Genomic DNA, 23,186 nt, shown 5'->3' with positions numbered 1-23,186 from the left:
TCTGTAAAATGGGAATTCAATAACTATTCTTCCTCCTGCTTCAACTATGAACCCCATGTGAGACAGAGACTGTCTCTGAACTGATTATTTTGTATCTATCCCAGTGCATGTAGTGCATGCTTAGCACAGTCAGCACTTAATAAATATCACAATTAATGCTATCATTATTATTTCTCTTTCCACTTCACCCTGTGAACCCTGGTTAAAACCCTTCATTTAAACACTCTCTGTGCTCATTACTGGCAGGAATCCTGAATTCATGGTTCATATTATAATTTACCCAACTGCTTTCATACTCTCTTCCCTTCCCATCCTATTAAGCTGCATTGTCCATTTCCTGCCTCACAGGCACTTAATTGCCTAACATCAAAAAGGGCCAAAATTCCATTAGACCTCACCAAGTCAGAGCGACACACAATCCATTTGCTGTCCCTAGCAAGCTTGAATAGAGGATTAGTACAGTGCTCTGCACACAGTGAGGACTCAATAAATACGACTGATTGATTGATTTGATTGGAGGGAAGGGGAAGACTGACACATGGACCCAGAGACCAAAAGCAGGTCTGTTCACTGACTGGTTCGCCACCAATGTTCACCCATCTAACTCAGTTTCACCTTGCAGCAAGGTTTTGTTTCTGGAGTTTTATTGTGAGGCTCTCTAGACTTGTAAACTCCTTGTAGGTAGGAAACACATGGGTTCTAATCCCAGCTCTGTCACTTTCATTCATTCATTCAATCGTATTTATTGAGAGCTTACTGCGTGCAGAGCACCGTACTAAGAGCTTGGGAAGTACAAGTTGGCAACATATAGAGATGGTCCCTACCCAACAATGGGCTCACAGTCTAGAAGGGGGAAACAGACAACAAAACAAGTGGACAGGTGTCAAGATGTCAGAACAAATAGAAATAAAGCTAAATGCACATCATTAACAAAATAAATAGAATAGTATATATGTTCAAGCTGTGTGACTTTGGGCAAGTCACAACTTCTCTGTGCCTCAGTTACCTCCTCTGGAAAATGGGGATTAAGACTGTGAGCCCCATGTGGGACAACCTGATTACCTTGTATCTCCCCCAGTGCTTAGAACAGTGCTTGGCACATAGTAAGCACTTAATAAATACCAAAATTATTATTATTATTATTATTATTATTGTTATCTACCAACTCTGTTATATTGTACTTTCCCAAATGCTTAGTACAGTGCTCTGTGCACAGAAAGAGCTCAATAAATATCACTGATTGATTGATCTCCTCTTTGCAGACTAATTGAGACCCCCCACCCCCCCCACCCCACGGGCAAGAGGATAGTATTTACAGGGGGGTTCCTGCCTCAGTTAACTGGTTAAAGTCACTAATCTATTATTTCTATCAATGTAGGGCCTGGTATATTTTTTATAACAGAACAAGTGGGAGATGGGACTCTCCAGCAATTGCCTCTCCTCTTGCCAAGCCAGGGTTCTTCCATCAATCAACCAATCAAGGAGAAGCAGTGTTGCCTAGTGGAGAAAGCATAGGCCGGGGAGTCAGAAGGACCTGGGTTCTAATCCCAGCTCTTCCATGTGTCTGCTGTGTGACCTTGTGCAAGTCACTGCACTTCTTTGGGCCTCAACGACTTCATCTGTAAAATGGGGATTTAGGCTGAGAGCCCTATGTGGGATGCGGATTTTGTCCAATTCTATTAACTTGTATCTCCCCAGCACTGAGTACAGTGCCTGGCACATAGTAAATGCTTAACAAATACTATTAAAAAAATCAATTAATCAATCATATTGATTGAGTGTCTACTGTGTCCAGAACACTGTACTAACCACTTGGAAGAGAACAATAGAGTAGGTAAACCCTATCCCTGCCCTCAAGGAGCTTAGTATAGAGTGGAGGAGCCAGACACTAAACATATTTACAAGTAGGAGGAAGCAACTTAGTATAAAGGTATGGACATAAGCGTGAATGGGCTCTTTGTCTGTGTATCACAGAGATTCTGAGGTCTATGGGATGGGCTCCATCTGAGGCCAGGGCCGACCTTCATTCAGGTGTGGGAGAGAATGACTCTAGAGGTGTCTGCCTGACACAGTAAGCGCTTAATAGGATTGAATGAATGACTGAATTGGGGTTCAGCTTGTCTCATTTTTCCCAAGCCCAGAGATGGCCAAAGCAGCACGTGGGCTGAGAGAGGAGGCCCAGCTCTCCCTTCCAGGCCTTTCCTCAACCCCACGCTATCCATCTCTCCTCCTCTAGTCACTCCTCTGGTTTGGCCAAGACTGAACTCCTTGTCTTACCTCCCAAACCCTGCCCTCTCCCTGACTTTCCCATCACTGTTGACAGCACTACCATCCTTGCCATCTCACAAGCCCGCAACCTTGGTGTCATCCTCGACTCTGCTCTCTCGTTTACCCCTCACATCCAATCCGTCACCCAAACCTGCCGGTCTCAACGCCGCAACATTGCCAAGGTCTGCCCTTTCCTCTCCATCCAAACCACTACCCTGCTCGTTCAAGCTCTCATCCTATCCTGTCTGGACTACTGTATCAGCCTCCTCTCCGATCTCCCATCCTCCTGTCTCTCCCCACTTCAATCCATACTTCATGCCGCTGCCCGGATTGTCTTTGTCCAGAAACACTCTGGGCATGTTACTCCCCTCCTCAAAAATCTCCAGTGGCTACTAATCTACCTATGCATCAGGCAGAAACTCCTCACCCTCGGCTTCAAGGCTCTCCATCACCTCGCCCCCTCCTACCTCACCTCCCTTCTCTCCTTCTACAGCCCAGCCCGCACCCTCCGCTCCTCTGCCGCTAATCTCCTCACCGTGCCTCTTTCTCGCGTGTCCCACCGTCAACCCCCGGCCCACGTCAACCCGCTGGCCGGGAATGCCCTCCCTCCGCACATCCACCAAGCTAGCTCTCTTCCTCCCTTCAAGGCCCTACTGAGAGCTCACCTCCTCCAGGAGGCCTTCCCAGACTGAGCCCCCTCCTTCCTCTCCCTCTCACCCCCCTCTCCATCGCCCCCACCTTACCTCCTTCCCTTCCCCACAGCACTTGTATATATGTATATATGTTTGCATGTATTTATTACTCTATTTTACTTGTACATATTCTATTTATTTTATTTTGTTAATATGTTTTGTTTTGTTCTCTGTCTCCCTCTTCTAGACTGTGAGCCCACTGTTGGGTAGGGACCGTCTCTGTGTGTTGCCAACTTGTACTTCCCAAGCGCTTAGTGCAGTGCTCTACACACAGTAAGTGCTCAATAAATACGATTGAATGAATGAATGAATGAATGGCCAAGAAGATGCACAGGCCTCAGCCTGAAGCGGGGATGCGCTCCTTTTCCCAGGTTTGCCGAGAACCACACCCAACAGGAACAATCAACCAATAGTACTTAGTGAGCACTTATTCTGTGTTGAACTCTGTACAGAGTCCTTGGGAGAGTACAACAGAGTGACATGATCCCTGCCCTCAAGGAGCTAACAAGGGAGACAAATGCTAAAATAAAATAAATTGCCAGTAGGAAAAAGCAACTGAATTTCAAGATATGTGCTACCAAGGGAGGGTGGGGGATGTGTGAGTATCCAAGTGCTTAGGTCACGTGAAAGTGCTGAAGTGGCATGGTGGCGGGGAGGAGAGAGGGAAGATCAGAGGTTTGTTGGGGAAGCCTTCCTGGAGGAGATGGGATTTTGAAGATAGGGAACGCAAGAGTCTTCTGGATGTGAAAGTGGAGTTCCAGACAGGAAGGAGGGGGGTGAGCAAGAGGTGAGTGATGAGAGGAATGAGAGAGCAAGAGTGAGGCCTGATAAATGCCCAGGAGACAGAGGCTATTCAGTACTGGGGTCTTGTGGTCTGACTGGTGAGAAGTAGTGTGGCCTAGGAGAAAGAGTATGAGCCTGGGAGTCAGAAGGCCTGGGATCTAATCACAGCTCTACCAATTGCCTGGTGTGTTACCTTGAGCAAGTCACTTCACTTCCCTGTGCTTCAGTTCCCTCATCTGGAAATGGGGATTCAATACCTGTTCTCCCTCCTACTTAGACAGTGAACTCCACGTGGTACATGTTTCTCTTGTATCTATCCCCGCAATTAGTACAGTGCTTGGCACAGAGTAGCGCTTAACACATACCATGATTATCACGATTATTAGTGAGCAGCATGACCATTCATTTGATTTTATACAGGACAATCTAGGTTTCAGCTGGACCATCCCCAGCTGGATATGGAACCGCCCACTGCTTTTATTTTTGGTGGCCAGCCTCTGTCCGCCTAGGCTCCTGCCACCCAGACAAGTGATTTGGAAATGGTTCTGGGGTGCCAGGGTCCGAGAGAATCAGCAAGGCTCTAGATGAAAAGGAAAGCAGCTGAGAAATCATGTGGGCCATTAATGAAATTCTCCCAGAGGTGGACATTGTCCACAGCAGCAGCTCCCTCCCTGAGCCTGCCTACCCTCAGGAAAAGTAATGGGATGGCCGTATGGCTCCTGGACAGGGGGATGCATGTTACATCCCTTAGAATGCCGGACATGCATGTGGTCACTTCCTGCGTTATCTCCCTGTGGAAGCATGCTGAGTTCACCCAAGCCAAGTGTGTTCCTCTGAGTGGGAGGGACTCCTGGCCCCTTCCCTCACTCCAGAGCCATTAGGTCTCCCTTCTGGGACCCTGTAAATGTAGGCACCATGTCTGGGCCTGGAAATGCGTTGGCAGGAGCTGATGAGAAAAATACTGGGCACCGGGAGTCCAGTGCCACATTTATACTGGGCTGGGGTCAGACATGCTGAAACCCAGATTAATGGCCACCCTTTTAACAACTGCCCATGGGTGATGGGCTGGCTTAGAATGTGGGTGCGGCATATATACAGGAGTCACCAAGCAAATGGGCATATTTGGCAGGAACCCACAATGTATACGGTAATCCCTAGGCAAATGGGCACACTAAGAGAGAGCTCCATAATACACAGGGTAATCACCAGGCAAACGGGCATACCGAGAGAAAGCTCCGCAATACACAGAGTAATCACCAGGCAAACGGGCACACAGAAAAAGCTCCACAATATATATGGCAGTCATCAAGAAAACGGGCACACTGAGAGAATGTTCCATAATATATTCAGTAATCACCAAGTAAACAGGCACGCTGAGGGAAAGCTCCACAATATATAGGGTAATTACCTGGTAAATGGGCACAACGAGAGAAAACTCCACTATATATTCAGTAACTATCAGGTAAATGAGCACACCGAAAGAAAGCTCCACAATATATATGGTAACCACCAGGAAAACAGAGGGAAAGCGCCACAACATATTCAGTAATCCCCAAGCACACAGGCGGATTAAGAGAAAGTACCATGTTTCTATGTCGATGGTAAGCGTTAGGCAAATGAACAGATCAGGAGAGACCAACACAAGTTGCCATTTGGAAACAGCAGTGCCAAAGAGAAGGAGAACAAATCCATAGCAATTAATCAATCAGTCAATCAATCCATGTACCTATTGAACATGACTGCAGGCAGAGCGCTGTGTTAAGTGTTTGGGAGAGTATCATGAATCGTATTTATTGAGCACTTACTGTGTGCAAAGCACTGTAATGTAATAATAATGATGGTATTTTTTAAGCACTTACCACGTGCCAGGCACTGTTCTAAGCGCTGGGGTTGATACAAAATAACCAGGTTGGACACAGTCCCTATCCCACATGGGGCTCACAGTCTAAATCCCCAATTTACAGAAGAGGGTACTGAGGTACAGAGAAGCAAAGTGACTTGCCCAAGGTCACAGAGCAAACAAGCAGTGGAGTTGGGATCAGAACCAAGATCCTTCTGATTCTCGAGCCCATGCTCTATCCACTAGCCCACACTGCTTCTCTAAACGCTTAGCACAGTACACTACAACAGAATTAGCAGACAAGATTCTCTCTCTCCCAGCCTTGGGGAGCCGACAAAGGGAGCAGCATCTGATGACAGAGACCCACAACAACACAGCAGACCGGGCCCCCCGGGATGGCCGCTCCTCAGAGACCCCTGGAGCCAGGGGAGCCGCAGATGCTGAAACTCCAGGAGGCTGGCCCCGACTGAGATGCCCCTCCCGGAGGGACTGCCTCTGCTGCTTCACACCACCCCACAGAAGCCATCGATCCATCCCACACTCCCTGAACACCAGAATAACCTCTTTCTCTCTCCCTCCTCATAGCTCTGCTGAGGATGGTACATCAAGGGGACTGATGGGCAGACTGAGGGTGGCAGAAGTGGGGAGGGGTGGTCTGGAGAACCCGAGACTAGTTGGAAGGTGCCAGGTTCAAACCCAATCTCATGGCAACTGGGCCAAATGCTAAACTGCACAGGGGCAGAAGTGGGAAAAGTGGGAAAAGATGGGAGCAGGGAGCAGATGGTTCTTGAACTCAAAAAGCACCAGAGGGTCAAGGGGGTGGCCCAGCGTAGTGGGCAAAGCAATGAGTTGGGGACCTGGAGACCTGGATTCTAATTTTGCTGTCAACGTGCTAGGTGATCTTGGACAAGTGACTTCCCCACTCTGGGCCGCTGCTCTACATTTATACAATGGGATGACAACAGCAGCCTCCACAATCCGTGCTTCTTCGGGGTGTTAGGTACCCCGATGACACCCCACTCCTGGGAGGCAGCACAGGGAGAGCACACTGGGAACTCTTCAGAAGCACTAGTGAATCCCAAAGGACAGTTCTAGCTTGAATGGCCTAATGCCTCTGTCCAAGGCCGGATCTCTTCATTATGCTACTTGTGCCCAAGGCCTGGCCTCTCCATGCTGCCTCTACTTGAGGCTAGGCCTCTCCTCCTATGCTGCCACTGCCCAAGGGGCTCAGACTCTCTTTCCATGCTGCCTCAGCCCAAAGCCTGGCCTCCACTCCCAGGCTGCCTCTGTCTGACGCCAGGCCTCTCCTTCCATGGTTTAGTGGATAGAGTCTAGGCCTAAGAGTCAGAAGTGCCTGGGTTCTAATCCCAGCTCTGCCACATATAATAATAATAATGATGGTATTTGTTAAGCGCTTACTATGTGCAAAGCACTGTTCTAAGCACTGGGGAGGCTACAAGGTGATCAGGTTGTCCCACAGGGGGCTCACAGTTTTAATCCCTATTTTTACAGGTGAGGTAACTGAGGCACAGAGAAGTGAAGTGACTTGCCCAAAGTCACACAGCTGACAAGTGGCAGAGCTGGGATTTGAACCCACGACCTCTGACTCCAAAGCCCGGGCTTTTTCCACTGAGCCACACTGCTTCTCTGTGTGACCTTGGGCAAGTCACTTAACTTCTCTGGGCTTCAGGTACCTCATCTGCAAAATGGGGATAAAGACTGCTAGCCTTATGTGGGACAGGGACTGTGTCCAACCTAATTAACTTGTACCCACCCCAGTACTTAGAACAGTGCTTGGCACATAGTAAGCATTTAACAAGTACCATAATTATTATTAATTATTATTATTATTAGTGGAAAGAGCACAGGCCTGGGTGTCAGAGGACCTGGGTTCTAATACCGGTTCTCCCACTTGCCTGCTGTGTGACCTTAGGCAAATTGCTTTACTTCTCTTTTCCTCAGTTCCTTCATCTGGAAAATGGGGATTCAAGGCCCGTTCTCCATCCTATCTAGACTATGAGCCCCACATGAGAATTGATTATCATGTGTATCTACCCCAGCTCTTAGTACAGTGTTTCACACATGGTAAGCCTTTAACAGAAACCATGATTATTACTAAATACCAGTCATTAGCATGGTGCTCTTACCTATGCATCCAGAGCTAGAATGAACACTTGTCTATTTATGCAAAATCATATGTTAGGACTGAGAACGCTGCTAGCTGCAGTTCGGCGGGGGTTTTTTTGTTCTGTTTTATTTTTAATGGTATTTGTTAAGCGTGTTATCTGCACCAGGCACTGCACTAAGCTAATTATCTTCATTTTACAGATGAAGTAACTGAGGCACAGAGAAGTTAAGTGACTCACCCAAGGTCACAAAGCAGACAAGCTGAGGAGCCGGATTAGAACTCAGGTCTTTCTGACTCTCAGGCCCATGCTCTATCCACTAAGCCATGCTATTTCTCTGTTCTATGGCTTGTGATGCCAAGGGGATGCTAAAAGTGAGTACAGACTTGGGTGGGGGTGGAGGAGCCCACTGGAGGACCTGGATGAGAGCATGGCATTTACAGTGGGGAATTGGGATTATTCTGCAGGTATAATAAATAGACCAATTCAAGTTGAACAAGGGAGAGCACAAAGCCCTCATCAGAAAGAAAAAAGAGCCCTGGAGATCAGGTACAAGGAACCCAGAAGGTGCAGAAAGATTATGAAATTGTTCCATTTCCAAACATAAATGAAATTCCACCGCTTAGGTTGGGTCAGGGGTGGGGGTTGCTGGAGCCTGGGTGTGGGGGTGCCGCAGAGCCACGGGGCAGAGGCCCAGTCTGGAGTTGGGGACAATGCATGCGTGCCCCTGTGCTCGGATGCCTGGATCCTCTCACTAGCAACCTCTCTGCCCTGACTTATTACCGGGCCGAACAGACTGGGCGAGCAGCAAGTGACTGGCTCCCACTGTAGGCTGAACTGGCCAGTGCTTTCCAGTCCAGTACCTGGCCCAAGCTACTCAAGATGCACTTTGAGGCTCTGTGCTAACTCAGCCCACCTCAACTCTTTGGTCTCCTCACCTGTCCCTCCCCAACACGCTCTCTTCGGACCTCCCAAGCCAACCTTCCCCACTGGACACGCTCTCCATTCTTCAGCCTCTGTCCTCTCCCCTCCCCCCAAAGCTGGGGTGCTCCTCATCCCACCCCAAACCAGCAGTCCATAGCGGTCCGCACATTCAAAGCCCTCCTCGAAGTCCACCTCCTCCAACATGCCTCTCGGATTCATCCCCTGCATCCCAAGCCATCTAAACCCATCAGTCATCTCTCCTCTTCAGAGACCTTCTCATACCATCCTCAGCACTTCAGTATATACTTTAATCATTCAATCACTCAGTGGTACTTAATGAGCACTTACTGTCTGCAGAGTATTGTATTTGGCACTTGGGAAAGTACATAGAGTCAGAAAAAAGAGTTGGAAGAGTAAATAGAGTTGGAAGACATAATCCCTGCCCACAAGGAACAGTGTACAGATGGAGGCAAATATTAAAATAAATCACAGATAAGTGGAATGGCAGAATATAAGAAGATATATATAAGTGCTGTGGGGTTGAGGGTGGGATGAATATCAACAGAGTACGGATCTGAGCGCATAGGTGACACAAAAGGGGAAGGAGATGAGGATTTAGTCAGGAAGGGCCTCTTGATGGAGACATGATTTACATTCATTTACTTATTTTGATTACTCTGTACATACATTCATGTCTCTGTCTCCTCCTTTAGAGTGTGAACTTCTTGTGATCAGGGAATATTTCACTTTATTGTTTTGCACTTTCCCAAGTGCTTCGTACAGTGCACTGCACCCAGGAGGTGCTCAATAAATATAACTATTACTACTATTACAAAAACAATAATGATTAGTACTACCGCTACTACCACCACTAGTAGTACAACGACTTAGCTAAGCAGACAACCAGGAGTTGGCCTTTGGCCTTGTAGTTAAAAGGATGGATGAAAAAGGAAAATCAATCAATAGTATTTATCAAGTATATATTGTGAGCAGAGTCCTATACAGAGTAGTTGGCAGAGTAAAATAGAATGGGTAGATACAATCACTGCCCTCAAGGAAAGTTCAGTCTAGTGGAGGTAGACAGAAAGTGGAATAAACAAGGGATCACCTCCTCCCAGGTCCAAACTACTCTTATCCTGTCCAGTCCTGATCTCTGCACTGTCCAGGTGATCCTGGGAATTTTGTTCCCGTGCAATGCCGGAGAGAAGCCTCCCCGCCGAAAGCCGAACACGTAACATGCAAGTTTCCCTGTCGGCAGCCCGGACCCCCACCCAAACTCGGACCCCCATCTCGTGCCTCCCTGCTACACCTGAAAAAGTCAAGGCGGCTCAGAACCCCTGCCCATGGTAGTCCAGTTCTGGACCCCCTAGTTCTTGGCAGTCCAGCTCTCCCTCCCGACCCTCAGCCTACAGCAGGCCAGCCCATGTCCCCCCAGGCCCCAGCAGCCCAGCCCACATTACCCCAGCCCCTGGAAGCCCAGATCACGGCAGCCCAGCCCACAACCCCCTAGCTCATGGCAGCCTGGCTCATGCCCCCCGGCAACCCAGCCCATGTCCTCCCAGACCCTGGAAGCCCAGACCATGGCACCCAGCCCCCAGCTGCCCAAATTTATTTTATGTTGCTGAATATGTATGTATACCCCCTTCCCCTCCCCACGACTGAGGAATAGGTGGAAGGTGGGGGAAGGGCAGGGAGAGGAAATCACCAAAAGCCGCACTCAATCTGCTTCCTCCCTCCCCTTCCCTAATTTTCCAATTAGATAATGCTGTCACATTACTCATTTTCTGATTTGATGGGTCCAGGTCACCGAGGCTAGCATGCACATGGGTTGGCAGGAAGCATTTCCGGGTCAGGGTTTGCCCTCGCTTCCTGGCCAGGGACCAGGTGGCACTGGTATTCCATGCCCTGGTTTCAACCTCAAGGACCACTGAACGTTCAGGTCCCAGGCCTGGGCCAGATGGCCCTTGGTTCCAGTGGGGGCAGTGGGAGGGATGGGGTCTGAGGAAGGGACCTCTCACATCTGCCTCTCAGGCTCTCCGTTTGCTCCTTTATGCACTTAGAACAGTTTATTACTCCCAGAGGAGCCTAAGAATGGTATTTATTGAGTGCTTCCTGTGTGCATAGCACTACACCAAGCACTTTGGAGAGTACAATAGAGTAGAGTTGGTAGGCGGATTCCCTGCCCACAAGTAGCTACTACCCTTACTAGTGCTGAAACAAAAGGTCCTGAAAGAGGATTTCAAAGTTCAATCATTGATGTTTATTGGGCCTGCCTATGGGCAGGGCCCTATACTAAGTGCCTGGGAGAGGACGATAGAGTTGGCAGAGACAAGCCCTCCCCCCAAGCAGCTTACAAGAGTTGAAGGAACAGTGTGGGGTTTTAGTTTATGCTAAAAAACATCTAACTGAAATCAAATAGCAAGTAGAGAGGCTGAAGTCTGTTAAATGCTGGGCACTGAGACACCAAGTAAAGACCCTACCCCAAGCTTGCAAACTTTGACCTTGGCAACTGTATGTTAGTTGGGGGGCCGTGAAGTTGGGGAGGTAGGCAAGGGAAGAGAGTTTGAGGGTACACCTCCCCTAACCTGCCCAACAACTTGTAATATTCCTACTACAAATCCCAGAATTCCAAGGGAATTAAATGGAAGACAATGGCCTTACAGAGCATTCCCCAGCTTGGACAGAGAAGTCCAAGCATTTAAAGTTCATTCATTTCATTCATTCAATCATATTTATTGATCGCTTACTGTGTGCAAAAGCACTGTACTAAGTCCTTCAAAGAGTATAAAATAAAAACAAGCAGACACATTCCCTGTCCATAACAAGCAACGACTTGAGGAGACCAGTTAGCTGGTCTGGGCAGCTTAGGCAGGACAGAAACATGGGTCTATTTGTAGGAAGTTTCTAAGGAAACCCAACACCCGACAGAAATCCAGGAGGGTTTAGCCAGGCTGACTTGTGAAGCATTGTGGTATTGTGGTGGAGTGGGGGGGGGGGGGGGGGAGGGAAAGAGAGAGGAGAGGGAGAGAGAGAGAGAGAGAGAGAGAGAGAGAGAGAGAGAGAGAGAGAGAGAGAGATAGAGTGTGTGTGTGTGTGTGTGTGTGTGTGTGTGTGTGTGAGGATGAAGGGAGGGACAAACAGGAGTGAATGTGAGCAAGTCCCCAGGCCGATACCTTGGTGTTGGGCCCATTGTTGCATGACATGGAAAGGGGACAGCTCAGAGGCCCAGTTTTGATCAGATCAGGCTCAGTAGGAGAGGTAGGAGGGTGGAAACGGAACAACAGCGCTGATGGAGCCCAGCAAGGTGGTCCCGATTCCATATTGCCCTCTGCCATCCCCTGTCTGCCTGGCTCATGCCCGCCTGGGGGAGGAAATGGGGCATTTCCACCAGCTGTTCGGACTCAAGGAACCAATGCCTCATTCCCCAGCTCCTGCTCCACCCCAGAGCCTCAGCCAGAGAAATAATAATAATGGTATTTATTAAGCGCTTACTATGTGCAAAGCACTGTTCTAAGCGCTGGGGAGGTGACAAGGTGATCAGGTTGTCCCCGGGGGGGCTCACAGTTTTAATCCCCATTTTACAGATGAGGGAACTGAGGCCCAGAGAAGTGAAGTGACTTGCCCAAAGTCACACAGCTGACAGTTGGTGGAGCCGGGATATGAACCCATGACCTTCTCACTCTCAGGCCTGTGCTCTATCCACTATGCCAAGCTGCTTCTCCAGAGAAAGGTAGCTTCTCTAACTGATGCCCCTGCATCCTGTCCCCGTCATCCCTTGGGACACTCAGGCTTCTGCCCACACAGCTTGCCCCACATTCCCCCCACGGTACTGGTCTGAGCTGTCGCCTACTTCGGGGGAGGATGTGTCAGTTGGACATAGGCCCCGCAGTGGGAGAAAGGGGTTGGTGGTGACATCTGCAGGGCTGGATTGGCTCACTGCGTGTCCCCTCTGGCTCATGGCCTACAAGGAGGAGAACGGCCTTCTGTGGATGGGGTGACAGGGAGCCAGTAAGCCTTCTCCTACTACCACAACCTACTCAATACCGGGATTGCCACTTTGCCTCAGTACCCTGCAGTCCGGGCCCTGCCCTCCACAACCAGGTTATGCTGAGGGAGGATTCTAGCCTCTCAGTGGGAGAGGGATCAGGGCGGAGATAACCCCGCATCTGGTCTCAGGTCTGGGGAACTTGATCCATCAGCGTGTGGATCAGGGCCTCCGACTTTGGTTCAGACCCAGGGCGGGTGCCGAGCTTTGGAACTAATCTTCAGTGATCCCTTTGCCTCCGCCCCACTAGACATTCCAATCTCCACTCCACCGGTCCACAACACAGAGCAAGTCAAGTCCCCCAACGTGTAGAGCACAAAAAGAGGGTGTCAGAAGGAAGAGGGATGAGGCAAAGACTGTGAGCCCCATATCCCAGGATCCTATGCAAAGGCTGAGCTGAGGAGAGAGAGTGCCACAAGGAAGCTGAAGTGTCCACCACCCGTAATTGCCAACCCCGACTGCCCCAGGGGAAGAAGAAGCGAAGCCCCCATGAGGGGGTGACCAAGGAGCTTTGCAGTTTGTTCATGTCTCCCCCAGCGGTCCTGGCAGGCTCCGGCCTCGGAACCCCATACATCAACAGGCAGGGAGATGGCAGCTGATTATCTGCTGTCTTGAATCTGTGGACTCATTTGTCATGGTGCCAAAACTAAAGTGGGCAGCACCATTGGCGAGTTCAGACTAGGCAGCCATCCATCTTTCTCCCTGGCCCTCACAGACACCCACGACTACCCCTCCCCGCCCTCCCCTACCCGGCAGAGCTCTGGAAATTTCCGTGGTGGGGGACGCCAACTCCCCACCTTGAGGCTGCCACTTCCTCGCTGGGCTCATTAGGCTGCCCTCCAGAGCCAGAGGAAGTGGACAACACTGCCTGAACCCAGGATCCCCAACCATTCATGCACCCTGGTGGAAAGTCCCATCTCCCCTCTACCTGGACACCAGCCACGGCAGGAAGGTTTGAGAGAGGGTTGGAACAAAGTGGACAGGGCTCAGGCTAGAAATTCTCCATCACCTATTTGGGGGGGACCACAATCCTGGGTGATGGGGACAATCCTCTCAGTTGGTGACACTTGCTTGGAGACAGATTCTTCTACCCAGGGCCCTGTAGTGCTGCCTACCAAGCCACATAGCCTCTTTGCCCCTGAAGGAAGCAGGGGGCAGAGATCCAAACTGTCAACATGGGTTCAGGCTGCTTACTCAAATCTGTTTCTCTACCCACTGACCAGAGAATCTCTTCCAAACCCACCTCTAGGGAGATTCTGAGCTTTATAAGGTGTGTGAAGATGGGTGACCTGTTCCCGCTTATCTTAGCTGCTTCCCCTCCCCATCACAAGAAGACGCAAGAGGTGAGAGGGTGGTAAGCAAAAACAAAAAAACGAAGACATAGCAAAAAACCATGAAGACAATCGCTTTTGAAAAGGAATGGTCCTCTTCGAGTCCTGAGGGATGGGTAAGATGGGTCCCATCCATGAGGGAATAGGTAAATTAAACTACAACTAGCCACAATTTAAACATGCTTAGCCACAGAGTAAATTAGCTTAATCACAGTGTGCATTTTGTCCAGTCCCAGTGTAAAGATGCCTAGCCACAACTGGAATAAACAGCCACAAATGAAATACCATAGCCATAATGTAAATATAGAGAGCCAAAAGAACTCTCCTGAAATTACTCTCAACCTTCAGCCTCCCCCATCCCCAGTACAATATAAACCCCAAGGGAGGAGGAGGAGGAGGAAGAGGAAAAGTAACAAGAGAAGGAGTAGGAGGAGGAGGAGGAGAAAGAGTCATGGCTCTTGAGGGAGAGAGCGGGCTCAGGCCAGGTAGTCTTGGAATTGAAAAGAAATTCCACTGAACTGTAGCTCAGCCCCTCACTCTGAATTGGGGGCTGTTTTAGTTTTTGTTTTGCCAGTCTGGCCCAAGAAGGCCCAGCCGGAGACATTTTCCTGGCATGTCATGACCCACACATTGGTGAACGGTTTCCTTGCTGACTTACACACGCAGCCTGGCTTCTTAGCAGACCACTGATTATTCTTTTGGCAGGTAATAGCTTTCTGGCCCACCAGCTCGAAGGCGGGCTGGCATTCAAACTTCAGCGTGTCCCCGTGATGGAACCGGGACCCTTCCCTCCGTCCGAATGCAGGGACTCCTGGGTCTCCGCAGCTCCCTTGATCAATTTCTGAAAGAGAAGGAAAAACAAATTAGAGAGAGGGGAGAGAGGCACTTTTGCTCCTTTAGACTGCAAACTCCTTGTGGGCAAGGAAATAAGGCAACCAACTCTGTTATGTTGTACTCTCCCAAACATTGAGTTCAGTGCTCTGCACACACTAAGCACTTGATAAATTCCATTGATTGATTGCTCCTTGATGGTCCTCTGGCAGTTGTCCCATGTGTTTCATGTGCTCCATGGGTACTGTGGGTATCTTGGGCTCTAAACGTGCTGCTTATTCCTGGTCACTTCCCACAGTTAACATGGCATGCTTCCTGTGGTACCCAGGAAGGATTGGAGATGTCACCTAGGGCACTTCACATGGCCCAGTAAAGACCTCGGAACTTTCTGCAGTCAGACAGAATTCCCCTGCCTCTTCATAGGGGAACTCATCCAACCCCCTGCGCCTCCATCTGGGGCAGCAACCAAATATGCCAGGATTTAGTCTTTCCTCAAAGAGATTTCACAATTTCCTTTGGCCATCTGATGACCAGACAACCTAATAAAAATGACTGTGGTATTTGTACAGCACTTACTTCAGTGTCAAGCACTGTACTAAGGAAGATGCAAGATAATCAGATCAGACACAACCTCAGTCCCACATGGGGCTCATGGTCTAAAGAGGAAGAACAGGGATTTACTCCCCATTCGAAGATGAGGAAACTGAAGCCTAGAAAATGAAGTGACTTGCCCTAGGTCACACAGCAAGCAAGCACTGGAGCTGGGCTCAGAAGCCAGGTGCTCCGACTCCCAGGCTCAGATGCTTTCCACTAGGCCACACTTCTTTTCCTTGGACATCCTGGACTTTAAACCAAGACGTTGATGATTGAGTTCATTCTAAAAGACTTCTAACACCATATCACTATCGAGTAAGGGCAGCAATAGTAATAATTATGGCAATTATTAAGTGCTTACTTTGTTAAGGGCAAGGAACATGTCTACCAACTCTGTTGTATTGTACTCTCCCAAGTGCTTAGTTTACAGTGCCCTGCACACAGTAAGCACTCAATAAATATGACTGCTTCCTAGTAAGTGCTGGGCTAAATACAAGATAGTCAGATCAGGCAGAGCCCTCCCTGGGTTCACAATCTTATTTCCATTTTATAAAGAAATGGCGCAGGCCAATGTCTGAACTGGGATTAGAACTCAGGCCATCAGACTCCCAGTCCTATGCTCTTTCCATGAGGCCACACTGTCTTCCAGTAGAAGTGACAGAAATGGTCACTGAGTTCCCACAGATTGCACTACATCCTATTCAGCTGGATCGGTACCCTTTTGGCACTTGATATTCACCCCACCCTCAGCCCCACAGCCCTTAGGTACATGTGCATCATTTATTTTAACCTCCGTCTCCCTCTCTAGACTGTAAGCTCCTCCTGGGCACAGAACAGGCCGACCAACTCTGTCGCACTGTACACACCAATCTTGGTACAGTGCTCTACACACACACAGTAAGTGTTCTCAGTAAATACCACTGATTGCTTGGTTACGATGGAAGTCCAAGCCCAACTGGGAAACGTGGTTCAAGGGATGGGGGCGGGTATAAGGATGATGGGGAGGATGTGGGGAAATGGGCTTCCACAAGCTTCCCCAAGCCAGCAGCTTGACAGGAAACCTCCCTAAGTGAGGCACGGCAAGCTCCTTGAGGACAGGGATCATTTCTAACCAACTTTCTGTGACCTTTGGCAAGTCATTTCACTTCTCTGTGTCTCAATTTCCTCATCTGTAAAATGGGGATTCAATACCTGTTCTTCCTTCTACTTAGACCATAAGCCCCATGGGGAACAGGGTCTATGTCAAACCTGATTAACCTGTATTTACCCTAACACTTAGTACAGTGCTTGACACATAGCAATCATTAACACATACCCTTAAAAAACCCCTCACAACTCTAAGGTATACTCTCCCAAGCACTTAGTACAGTTCTCTGCCCATAGAAAGCACTCAGTAAATTCCAACTAGTGACTGATTTGAACCCATGCATCCTCAGACTGGGCCTTGCGACAAGGGTTTTTGCAATCCCCGTTTTGTCTCTGTGGGAACCAAAGGTGTATTTTTTTGAGGAAACAGAAGTGGCTATTGGAAAAGTTGGGGATCTGCGGTCCCTAAGGCTGCTCTGGGGACATCCAGATGCTGAGCTCAGAACCGTAACTCTGGGTAGGGCCAGTGAAGGCTCAAGCGGTCCAGGATTACTGCTGCTTCAGGTGTGATACTACAGGGGCAAAGTGACCCTCTGAGAGATGCATGAATCACCTCTTCCTGACCTTTCTGGGACCTCCAGGCCCAACACCTTGAATGGCCGGGAAAACATCTGGGGCTTCCCCTCTCAGGGTGGGTGTAGCCATTTCTGGGTCCTCCCGGCCCTGCCCATAGGGGGCTGCCCAGAACAGCCACCAGCAGGGCACAGGCAGAATGCAATCCGCTACTGGGAACTGGCAGGGGCTCTCTAAATGCTGACCTCCCTTTGTGTATTATTTCTAACTCAGGAGATTGCTCTCCTGGCTTCCCTCTCCCCTGTGGACTCTACCTGAACCACCAGTGATGTCCACTGCCTTCCACTGGGGCCCAGTGGTTAGCACAGTGCTTGGCACATAGAAAGCACTTAAATTCCACAATGATCATTAAAAATTATATTCAATAATTACAATTATACATAATTATACAATTATATTGTAATTGATAAGCATGGTGCTAAGTGCTAGGGTCAAGCCAATCCAATCTGATCCAACTTCTGAGGCCTCTCCCCAAACTATCACCCTTCTCCACCTTCCACAACACCTCACAAGTTCCCGGGAGACCAGCTCAGGTTCCATCCTGAGTGGCTCACAACTCTGCAGTCTCTCCAATCCCTCTTCTGAGGTAGCATTCCGATCCTTGGAAACCTCCCCACCTGCCAGCTGCTCTTTCCTTTGGAAAACAGCCCTCCACACGATCTCCCACAAGTACTGTTCAGGACCAAGACTCATTCTCTTTGTACTGTGGGGAAAGTGTTTGTTTCCGTCTTTCCTCTCTGCATTTTTATCCAGCTCTTCTCTGTTTTCCCTCCTATCTTCTAGACTGTAAACTTCTTGTTGGCAGGGAATATGTCTATCAACCCTGTTATACTGGACACCCATCCAAATTACTTATCACAGTGCTTTGTACACAGAAAGTGCTCGATAAATACCACTGATTGATTTGAACGGTGGTCCATGTCTGCAACACAGTTTTGGACTACTGCGGAGTCTCTGACCAACAAATTCCCCTGACCTGTTCCTGAGGAGATGGGTGGGCTGGTGTTATGTTGAGGCAAAGGATCGGAAACAGGCATATTGTATTTTGAGTCCAGGGGAATTTGTGGTCACCATTTTCTGTTACCTGGGCTCATAAAATTCTACTTCAAGAGAGCACTCTCTCTGTCTGTCTTTATCTCTTTCTTTCTCCCTGTGTCACTATCTGAAATGAGTCCAGCGCCCTTTAAAAACAGCTTCGGCATTCCATGATTATCAATCTATCATCAATTGTACTTACTGAGCACTTACTGCAGGCAGAGCACTGTACTATACGCTCCAGAGAATACAGTAAAACAGTCCTAGCAGACACATTCCCTGCTCTCAATGAGTTTACAGTCTATGGGGGAGCTTACAGTCTAGTGAGAAGCAGTATGGCTTAGTGGAAAGAGCACGGTCTGGGGAGTCAGAGCACCTGGGTCCTAATCCCAGCTCTGCATCTTATCTGCCATGTGACCTTGGACAAGTCACTTAACTTCTCTGTGTCTCAGTTCTCTCATCTGTAATATGAAGATTCAATACCTGCTCTCCCTCCTACTTAGACTGTGAGTCCCATGTGGGACCCACTTATCTGATTACTCTAGTGCTTAATACAGTGCTTGGCACACAGTAAGCTCTTAACAAATTGTAAGTACTATTATTATTATCACCTGGGCTCCACCTCAATCATTCATTCCAAAGGACTGGGGCCCCTCTCCTCCTTTGAGAAATACCTTTGATGTGGTTGAGATTACAATGACTGACAGGGGAAATCTTAAATAGGCAGAGGGGTCAGAAGCAGCATGGTCTAAGAGAAAGGGGCTGGGTCTAGGAGTCAGGTGTCCTAGGTTCTAATCCCAGCTCAATCACTTGTCTGTCATGTGACCTTGGGCAAGTTACTTCATTTCTCTGTGCCTCATCTGTAAAATGGGGATTAAAACTGTAAGCCCCCTGTGGGACTGGGACTGTGTCCAAACCAATTTGCTTATATCCACCCCAGCGCTTAGTAGAGTGCCTGATACATAGTAAGAACTTAACAAAAAAATAATAATTATTATTATTGTGTCTACTCCAGTGCTTATTACAGTACTTAGCTCATAGTAAGTGCTTAACAAATATCTCAGTTATTATTCATTCATTCAATCGTATTTATTGAGCACTTACTGTGTGCACAGCACTGTACTAAACGCTTGGAAAGTACAATTTGGCAACAGATAGAGACAATCCCTACCCAACAACAGGCTTACAGTCTAGAAGGGGGAGACAGACAACAAAACACATAGGTGTCAGCAGCATCAAAATAAGTAGAATTATAGATATATACACATCATTAATAAAATAGAGTAATAAATATGTACAAATATACACAAGTGCTTGGGGCAGGGAAGAGGGTAGAGCAGAGGGAGGGAGTAGGGGTGATGGGGAGGGGAGGAGGAGCAAAGGAAAAGTCTGGGAAGGCTTCCTGGAGGAGGTGAGCTCTCAGTAGGGCTTTGAAGAGGGGAAGAGAGCTAGTTTGGCAGATGTGAAGAGGGAAGGCATTCCAGCCCAGAGGTAGGATGTCTGCCAGGGGTCGATGGTGGGACAGGCAAGAACAAGGCACAGTGAGGAGGTTAGCCGCAGAAGAGCAGAGGGTGCGGGCTGGGCTGGAGAAGGAGAGAAGGGAGGTGAGGTAGGAGGGGGCAAGGTGATGTAGAGCTTTGAAGCCAATAGTGAGGAGTTTTTGCTTCATGCGAGGGTGGATAGGCAACCACTGGAGATTTTTGAGGAGGGGAGTGACATGTCCAGAATGTTTCTGTAGAAAGATAATCCGGGCAACAGACTGAACTACAGACTGAAGGGGGAAGAGACAGGAGGATGAGAGATCAGAAAGGAGGCTGGTGCAGTAATCTAATCAGGATAGGATGAGAGATTGTACCAACAAGGTAGCAGTTTGGATGGAGCAGAAAGGGTGGATCTTGGAGATGTTGTAAAGCTGAAACCGGCAGGTTTCGGTGACAGACTGGATGTTTGGGGTGAATGAGAGAGCAGAGTCAAGGATGACACCAAGGTTGCGGGCTTGTGAGACGGGAAGGATGGTAGTGCCATCCACAGTGACAGGAAAGTCAGGGAAAGGACAGGGTTTGGGAGGGAAGATAAGGAGCTCAGTTTTGGACATGTTGAGTTTTAGGTGGCGGGTGGACATCCAGGTGGAGATGTCCCTATCTATGTGAGTCCAGCCTTTCTTATGTGATCTGACAATCCCACTGGCTGGCCTAGGGATCCACTGGACTATTAGAAGCCAAGCATGGGAAAAGGCATAGGGGAGAAAACAAGGGCATCGCTTATTCCTAAATATGCACTGATGTTAGTCAAGATATGCTCCTCATTTATAAATGATGAGCATTCGGGGTCCTATATCTCATTAGCAAATGGTTTACTATTTCTTCAGCTCACAACATTCTTCTCAAACGCACCGGGGAAAAAGGCAGCATTTCTTTTATTAATTTGGATACCTGTGGTCAGAGTGTAGACAAAGACACATTTGTTCACTAGACCAAAATAGCCACCTCCAGAAGAGCAAATCCCTGGCAATTCAGCAAGAAAAAAAATGAGTGAGCTGAGTCTACGAAGCTCCATGAGAGACAGGAATGCGTCTAAGCAAATTAACTTGTACCAGCTCAGCACTTAGCATATAGAAGTGCTTAATACTAGAAATATTTTTAGTAGTCTGCCTTGGAGACCTGGGTTCTAGACCCAGTTCAGCCATTTACCTACTGTGTGACCTTGGGCAAATCACTTCAGCTCCCTGGGCCTCAGGTTCCTCATCTGGGCAATGGGGATATGATCCAAACCTCGCCCTGTCCTTTAGATTATGAGCCTTTTAAGGGGCCAGAATGGAGTCTGAGCTGATGATCTTACATCTGCCCTGAGGCAGAGCAAAGTGCTCTACTAAGAAGAATAATAACAGTGGTATTTGTTATGCACTTACTGTGTGCCAAACACTGTGATAAGTGCTGGGGCTCACAGTCTAAGGAGGAGGGAGAACAGGTCTTTGAAGATGAGACTTGCCACAGCTGGCAAGTGGCAGAGCCAGGATTAGAACCAGGTCCTGAGGCTCAGGCCTGTATTCTTTCCACTAGGCCATGCTGCTTAATAATACTAATAATAATGATGGTGTTTGTTAAGTGCTTACTATGTGCAAAGCACTGTTCTAAGCCCTGGAGGGGATACAAGGTGATCAGGTTGTCCCATGAGGGGCTCACAGTCTTAATCCCCATTTTACAGATGAGGTAACTGAAGCCCAGAGAAGTTAAGTGACTTGCCCAAAGTCACACAGCTGACAAGTGGTGGAGGTGGGATTAGAACCCATGACCTCTGGCTCGGAAGCCCATGCTCTTTCCACCGTGCCCTTTCCATAGCTTCCCACCTTGTAAGAGCTTAATCAAGCTACAGGGTGGAGTCTCTCACACTGTCCCTTGCTCTTGCCTCACCCCTGGAGGACCCCTTGCTCATGCCCACCTCCTGTCCAGAACTACCCCACTCCAAATATGATGGGCAATAATAATAATAATGGTAATGATAACTGTGGTATTTGTTAGGCACTTACTATGTCCTAAGCGCTGGGGTAGATTCAAGCTGATCAAATCAGACACAGTCCCTGTCCAAACTAAGTGCTCCATAGATATCACTGATGGATTGAAATAATCAAAATAACCGTGGTATTTGTTAAGCTCTTACTATGCGTCAGGAACTGAACTAAGTGCTGGGGTGGATACAAGCAAATCAGGTTGGACACTGGGGCTCACAGTCTCAATCCCCATTTTACAGATGAGGTAACTGAGACACAGAGAAGTGAAGTGACTTGCCTAAGGTCACACAGCAGACAAGTGGGGGGACGGGATTAGATAGAATCCATGACCTTCTGACTCCCAGCCCCATAGTCTCTCCACTACACCATACTACTGCTCATGAAAGATTCCCTCCCCTTCCTTGGTAAAGATGCTGCTCCCGGTTGTTCCACTGTTCCCAGAAGTAGCTGCTGGGAAAAGAAATTTCCTAAGAAATTTCTTCCAGCATCCAGCCTGCCCTGGCTCTCTGGGATGCATTTCTGTGGCCCACTGAGCTGCAGAGTTGCATCCGGAGGTCAGCAGGGGGCAAATGGTGGTGCCGGAAGGACGGGGGGAAGAGGCAGAAGGAAACCCATTACCCACAAATGCTCCTTGAACAGCCCACAAATGGCCATTAGGAAGGTCAGCTGGCACGTAAAGTTGCAGCCGCGAAGCACTACCAGAAACGACTGGGGTTCAATCAAGGTATGTGCTGACCATTGCCTAATGCCTAATTTCTAGACTGTGAGCCCACTGTTGGGTAGGGACAGTCTCTATATGTTGCCAACTTGTACTTCTCAAGCGCTTAGTACAGTGCTCTGCACACAGTAAGTGCTCAATAAATACGATTGATTGATTGATTAATGGCGGGAGCCATTTTCAAGCAGGCCACTGACAGTCGGTCCAAGAGTGCTTGGGCATGGGTTGGTGGACATGAACATGCCACCCTGGTGCCTGAGCGGGACTAATCAACCCATCAGTTCACAGTATTAATTAAGTGCTTACTTTGGGCACGACATTGCGTTCAACGCTTGGAAGAGTACAGTAGAATATTAACAGACATGCATTTCCTGCCTACGGGGTGACAAATACACTGAAATAAATTGTAGGTAGGGGAAGCACTGGGGTATAAAAATATGTCGTGGCTCAGTGGAAAGAGCCCGGGCTTTGGAGTCAGAGGTCATCGGTTCAAATTCCGGCTCCGTCACTTGTCAGCTGTGTGACTTTGGGCAAGTCACACCTTCTCTGTGCCTCAGTTCCCTAATCTGTAAAATGCGGATTAAGACTGTGAGCCCCACGTGGGACAACCTGATCACCTTGTAAATTCCCCAGCGCTTTGCACATAGTAAGCACTTAATAAATGCCATCATTATGTACATAACTGCAATCGGGGACTGGGCAGGGGTGAGAACTCAAGCACTTAGTTGATGTGAAGGGTTTATGAGGTTGTTGAGGAGGAAATAGGGTGGGG

The 23,186-nt window shown here is 48.6% G+C and overlaps 1 protein-coding gene across 1 annotated transcript in view; it reads right to left on the bottom strand.

The window, feature by feature from the left end:
• Window positions 1-23,186, bottom strand: part of CSMD2 (CUB and Sushi multiple domains 2) — a 313,956-nt gene that overhangs the window by 123,573 nt on the left and 167,197 nt on the right. The window contains exon 17 of the mRNA XM_038758637.1: window positions 14,668-14,850. Coding sequence (XP_038614565.1) covers window positions 14,668-14,850 — 183 coding nt within the window. The remainder of the gene's footprint in view (window positions 1-14,667; window positions 14,851-23,186) is intronic.

The sequence above is a fragment of the Tachyglossus aculeatus genome, chromosome 16 (assembly GCF_015852505.1).
Source record: "Tachyglossus aculeatus isolate mTacAcu1 chromosome 16, mTacAcu1.pri, whole genome shotgun sequence".
In the NCBI taxonomy this organism is placed as follows: domain Eukaryota; kingdom Metazoa; phylum Chordata; class Mammalia; order Monotremata; family Tachyglossidae; genus Tachyglossus; species Tachyglossus aculeatus.
This window is presented reverse-complemented; position numbering and strand designations above follow the sequence as displayed.